The 6,296-nt window shown below is 50.1% G+C and overlaps 1 protein-coding gene across 1 annotated transcript; it reads left to right on the top strand.

The window, feature by feature from the left end:
• The first annotated feature begins 393 nt into the window (after positions 1–393).
• Positions 394–4,065, top strand: LOC114589382 (G-protein coupled receptor 12-like). Its single transcript, XM_028715745.2, has 2 exons — positions 394–674; positions 2,836–4,065. Exon 2 carries the CDS (start codon positions 2,838–2,840, stop codon positions 3,948–3,950), a length of 1,113 nt encoding a protein of 370 aa, XP_028571578.1. The 5' UTR covers positions 394–674; positions 2,836–2,837; the 3' UTR covers positions 3,951–4,065.
• Positions 4,066–6,296: the final 2,231 nt, after the last annotated feature.

Here is a 6,296-nt window from a genome sequence, read left to right as displayed (position 1 = left end):
CTATTGTTGAAGCAGTGCTTAATGCTCTTAGGTTGCTCTTCTCATCCCCATCAGTATCTCGAGTCCCTGCAGCTGGATCTAATTACACAACATCCATCCAGGTGCAGTTGAGCCCCAGAAGGCATCACCAGCTCGCATCCATCCTCCAGTCAAAATAATAATGATAATAATGCATTCTTTTTCATGTTCATATTGTGTCGTTCTGCATTTCACACCGGAGAGACCTTGCAGGTTTCTCTTCGCTCAAAGCGAAGATGTGAAGCACCTGACCTTGGGAAAAGGAGGCGGGTCTCGGCAGCCTTATGAATGAAATTCCAGAGGACGAGTGTGTATGCGCGTTCGCGCGAGAGTGTGTTTATCTCCTCGCCGGTGCGTATCTGGGAGAAAAGGAGAGGAGGAGCTGAGCTAGTGTGAGAGAGCGCCTCGTTGTTATTCTGATCACAGGCTCCTCTGATTCACAGACTTGGAGCCGATCGTGAATATAAGAGAAGACTTTTGACGTCAGAGTAGAGATATCAGCAGACCCAAAGGGGGGGAGGGAATATTAAGAGCAACTCGGCTGGCAGAGACCTGCCAGCGTTATTAGCCATGTTAACCAGAGAATGAAGCCTTAACTCCGAGGACTGAGAAGGATTTAGCAGGGAGGACAACTGACCAAAGAATTGAAAACCAAGGTAAAAACAACAACTGGGGAGGTGGGGAATTGCATGCCTGTTTCTGAATGTCGCCTGGGGTCTGCCTGGTTCCTTCCACACCCACACATTCTTCCATCCCGCAGTGGGCTTGGAAAGCGGGAGGCGGAGGGTGTTCGCGTTGCATGGAACGATGAAACCAGCCCAACGGCTTGGCTACTGTTTTCTAAATTGTTCTTTGGTGGGCTCTGTTAAGTTGTATTATGGGAGCAGCCGCAAGAGTCAAAAGCAGCGGCTGCAGCAGCACAGACCAAACGCCCAAAGGGTGACCTTTGAATGGCTCTCGGGTTCTTTGTTCACAGCACTAAAACCTGACACGAGAGAGAAATGTTCGCGGTGGTTGTAGAAGGAAGGGGTGATGGGTGGGAATACGTTGGAGTCTCACAGACTGGAAAGGTTGTGCGCGGGTAACTGTGTGATTGTGTCTGTGCGCGCGCGCGTTTGGGTTTGTTTTTTTTTTCGCGGCAGCTGAGCTTCTGCGGTTGTTCGCAGGCGGCTTGTGTCATTCCCCAAAAAAGGAGGGGTCGGGGCGGGAACTGCAAATTAAACTGGCTTCGCTTCGGTGCGGCAGTCTTACTGTTCTAACGGTAGCTGGATGTGTTATGTTATTTGAGTGAGAAGGTGCTTTGGAATCATGCAAATAGATATCCGGAGAGGACTAGACTACAAATTATATCTGCCTATATATATATAGCTAATTAGAGAGCGATAATTCTTTCCCATTCGAGTCAAAAGGTATTATTATTATTATTATTAGCAGCAGCAGCTCTGGGAAAGACCAAGCCAAGAAATTCTAGCCCCGCTATATAACGCTATGTAAGTCATCGGTGTCCCATTTTCCTTCCCTCCCCACCATGTAGCCGCAGCACCCAACATACAACTGATGATGCAAGCGCCTCTGCATCCTAATAGTGTTTAGGGTGTGTGTGTGGAGGGGGGTAGGAAACATTTTGGATGCACAACATGCCACTCTGATTTTGCTCATTTTTGTGAGGGGCATGAGCGGCGGGGAATGGAGATAATTTACAGTAAATTAAAAATACCCACTACCCCGAAAATCAGCAGTCCTCCTATGAAGCACTCTTCACCTGGGGTTTTGGGAGAGGAAGTAACCAAGCAGGTTACACTCAGCTAAGTCTGCACGCACAGACACACGCCCAGAATACTGGTCACTGCTTGCAGGGAAGGGACTGGTTTTTCCTTTTGCAAAGGTGCCCTTTTCAAAGCTGCTGTTGTGTTCCCGCGAGTGCCTCTGGCGTCTGGCTCTGGAGTTTTTAGGGTAACAGCTTTTAATACAGGCTGAGGAGCGCGTCGTCTTCCGTGCCTCCACCTTCGCGGCTCGGGAGCCGATGTGTGTTTCCTGGGGCAGAGAAGCAAGGGAGCATCCACGCTGATTCTAAGATGCCTTCTCAGCCGCAGGGTTAAAGGCTGATGGTTCCTTTCGTTGGCAATGGGACGGGGTGGCTGGTTTGGTGTCAAATCCAGGTGGAATTGACATTCCCTACCCCGCCTCCCCATCCCCAGAAATGGGACTGGGATATATTGGGTAATAGGAACAAAAGCATCTGCTTTCCATTGGCGGTGGATCTCCAGGGTTCCCGCCTTTCCTAGCCCTGCCTGGAGATGCGGGAGTTTGAGCCTGGGACTTCTGCGTGCAAAGCAGATGCTCTACCACTGAGTTAAGTTACTTCCCCATGCATATGGAGCTGCCGTTACATGGAGTCAGGTGCTGACCACTTGTCCATCTAACTCAGTATCGTCCTTACTGTCTGGAAGCGGCTCTCTGGGATTCCGGACAGGGGTTATCTCCCAGCTATACCTGGAGATGCTAGGGATTGAAGCTGGGGCATCCTCCAGACAAAGCAGGTGCTCTGTCGCGGAGCATCCTCTCCAGTCGAGTTTGAATGCACACTAGTGAAACCCAAACCTGAGCTCTGTGGATGCGAACACCGCTAATGGCCCTTCCCTCCTCCCTTCCACGTGCGGACCTAGGGGTGGGCGGGTGGCCACCATACTTGACACACGCACCCCAAACTCTGCCAGCTCCTCCTTGACCTTCTCTCAGGCACCGCCCGCCCCCCGCCCCCCGCCCTGCCTTCTCCCCTATAACTGTCTCCCGTTGCCTTTCTCTTCCACTCTTCAGTGATGCTCGGTCACCCTACAGCAGCCGCAGCAGCCATGGAAGAGCACTTGCTGATGCAGCAGCAAAGTCTGGAGCAGCAAGAGCAGGAGCAACTCTTAGCGCTCCTCAACGCCTCCTCCCGGCCCTTCGCCAGCCTCTGGCCGCCGTCGGTCGCCTCTGCCACTGCGGGGAGCCCTTTGGATCTGTCTCCGGCGCCAGGAGACAGCGGGGATGTGGCCGCGGCGGCCGTGGCGGTCAACCCGTGGGACATCCTGCTGTGCGCCACGGGCACCGCGATGGCCTGCGAGAACGCCTTGGTGCTGGCGGTGCTCTTCTACACTCCCGGTCTGCGCGCACCCACATTCCTGCTCATCGGCAGCCTGGCTCTAGCCGACCTGCTGGCCGGCCTGGGGCTCATCGTCAACTTCAGCGTGCAGTACTTGCTGTCCTCGCCAAGCGAGACTGCCCTGCTGAGCGCCGCCGGCCTGCTGCTGACTGCCTTCTCCGCCTCGGTGTGCAGCCTACTAGCTATCACCGTCGATCGCTACCTGTCGCTCTACAACGCGCTGACTTATCACTCGGAGCGCACGCTGACCTTCACGGCCGCTATGCTGGTGCTTGTCTGGCTGTTCTGCCTGGGCGTCGGACTCCTGCCCCTGCTAGGCTGGAACTGCCTGCGGGAGCCCAGCACCTGCAGTGTCCTCCGGCCCGTTACCAAGAATAACGCCACTGTGCTGGCCGTCGCTTTCCTGCTCATTTTCGCGCTGATGGTGCACCTCTACCTGCAGATCTGCAAGATCGCCTTCCGGCACGCCCAGCAGATCGCCATCCAGCACCAGTTCATCGCCACCTCTCAGGCCACCTCCACCCGCAAGGGGATCGCCACGCTCTCGGTCATCTTGGGCACCTTCGCCCTCTGCTGGATCCCGTTGGCCATCTATTCCCTGGTGGCGGACTCCAGCTACCCAGCCGTCTACACCTATTCTTTGGCCCTGCCGGCGGCGTTCAACTCGCTCATCAACCCCATCATTTATGCCTTCAGAAATCCGGACATCCAGAAATCCCTCTGGGTGGCCTGCTGCGGGTGCATCACCTCCGGCTTCTCCTCTCGGCCCAGGACATCCAGCGACGTATGACAAGGGTCTATGGTTGCCTTTATGGTTTTGGAATCTTTCTCTCTCTCTCTCTCTCTCTCTCTCTCTCTCTCTCTCTCTCTCTCTCTTCTCTCTCTCTCTCTCTCTCTCTCTCTCTCTCTCTCTCTCTCTTCTCTCTTCTCTCTCTCTTCTTTCTCTCTCTTCATTCTCTCTCTCTCTCTCTCCTTTTCTCTTTCTCCTCCTTTTCCCCTTCCTCGCCTTTGTATGATCCCCCAGCACCAGCAGCTGCAGCAGGGGGGAGGAGGGGAGAAAACAAAACGGGGGAGGGGAGGGATCCCTACCCAACCTTCTTAGGAAAAGAAAGCAGGGTGTCAGTGTCAAGGCTCTCCAGATGGTTATTTTCTTATGCCTGTTTTTATTTTGATAAACCATACACAAGTAAGATGTGCCTGATATGCTCCCCCTCCCTCTTCGGGCAAGCGACCGGGCGATATTTTAATTTTATTATTTCTTTGTGTTTAGGGAGGGAGGCCTGGCGAAAGACTCGGACATTTGCCAAAATCTGTGGCCAATGTGGAACACCAAGTGTAAACTGCAAGATAATGTTTCAAAACATAACAAATCTTGTTCTGCTTTCTTGATTTATTTTTTCGCCTCTAAAATTTCTTCTCCTTTGATTGAAAGCAGGATTCTCAGGAAAGGCGTTTGCGGGGAGCGGGCGGGGGTTTCTTCTGCTTTTTTTTTTTTTTAAAAAAAAGTTGCCTGATTTTATTCTGCGGGTACAAGTTTTTTAAAAAATGGGTCATGTGAATTCAGCCTCTGAGTTTCTTTTAGTTAGTTGTGGAGACTGGAGCGTAAGAGGAGGTTTTGCCTTGACTCCGGGGTCTAGGGCACTCAGGGCTCTTCTCTGAATGAAGCACACGTTTTCGAAACAGGGCGTGAATGTAAGCGCGGGAGCAGGAAGCCAGGCACAAACAGTTAAATGTTTGCTTCCCTTTATTAATGTCGAATATAAAGATAGCAAAAGCAAAACCAAAATTATAAACAGATAGTTTGCAGGAATATTTCCAGAGAAAAACGTGGGCTGCTCCGTTTGGAGTTTCCATTTTTATCCTAATCAAATTTTGATCCTCTATGCAATATCAATAGCCATTTAAAAACAAATAAACCGAGACGTCGTGGGATGAGTGGAATCTGCCAGATTCCTTCTCATCCCAAAGACGTGTCAGCACCATCAGGACTGGACAGCTCCGCGGAAGTCGCAATCAAACAGTAAAATGCTACCCGCGTAGAGACTTATTTAAAAAGCACACAGGCTTCTGTTTTGAAAAAAAAAAGATAGTGTGTAGTGTGGATTTATTAGCCCCGGGCAAAGGAGATGGGCCGGGTTGAGTCAGATAAAAATAACTGCCATTCCTCGTCATTGCCTCCCCACCTTCCCTCTAGCCCTCATAAAGATTGCACAACTCAACAACTCATGAGTTGACTGAGAAGGTTGAATGGCTGTTCCATTATCCTACTGTGGAGCCAGTACTCTAAGGGAGTCCACAGAAATGAACGCACCTTAAATTCGTGTATCACTGTGTGAGATTATAGAGTAACCATTTATTTCCTGCAAAGTTCTTTATTTATTTGGACTTAAAAGTGACCCCAGAGATAATTGGGGCTACACAGACTGACCTAAAATGGAAAGGAAAGAGCAGATGTGGGAGAATAGGGTTGATATGATTAGGAAGCCCAGTTAGTTAACTTTAAGTTTTAAGGAAGATGAGAGGTACTACTCTGCAAAACTACCAACCCTATTTAGTAGGAGGGAAGGAGATGAGAGACTGGGGCCTTCAGCTTCGCCAGTCTTATTGTTCTGCATACCTGAAGCTACTAAAGTAACATGTCTGAATAGGCACTCTTTGCTAAACTCTTTTCCTCTATGTATGATGTCATTTGTGATGTGAAATCAGGCAGGGGGACATAAAGTGACCTTTATAATGGGATGCAGCGTGGCCAAGAAAGGGAATGCAGTCAGGTCATTTAGGAAAGAGAATTAAAAGCCCTATGGAAGAATCAGTGAGATTAAGCCAGAAAACAACTGTGGTGATAGAGACTGCAATTCACCCAATGGCTTGCATGACTTACTTGTGACAGATGCAATCCTGCACCATTAAAGTTAAAAGGAACTTTGCTATTGATGACAATAGGAACAGGATTGTTCCTAAGTGTGTTGCTCTTCTGTGTATGTATGTTTGTGTGTGTGTGTTTAGGTCAGCCAGCAATTTGAGGCTTAGATGTAGTAGACAAGATATAGCCACACAGAACATTATTTTCTTCTATTTTCTGCTATGCTGTATCTTCACCTTATGCATGCACACAAGTGCAAAAATGCAGAAATGT

Source organism: Podarcis muralis, chromosome Z (genome assembly GCF_964188315.1).
Source record: "Podarcis muralis chromosome Z, rPodMur119.hap1.1, whole genome shotgun sequence".
Taxonomy (NCBI): Eukaryota; Metazoa; Chordata; class Lepidosauria; order Squamata; family Lacertidae; genus Podarcis; species Podarcis muralis.
The sequence above is the reverse complement of the archived record's forward strand: the minus strand, read 5'-3'. Positions and strand labels throughout refer to the sequence as shown.

Excerpts from the sequence above, each read along its gene's own strand:
- LOC114589382 (XM_028715745.2), top strand. The coding sequence starts at position 2,838 with ATGCTCGGTCACCCTACAGCAGCCGCAGCAGCCATGGAAGAGCACTTG.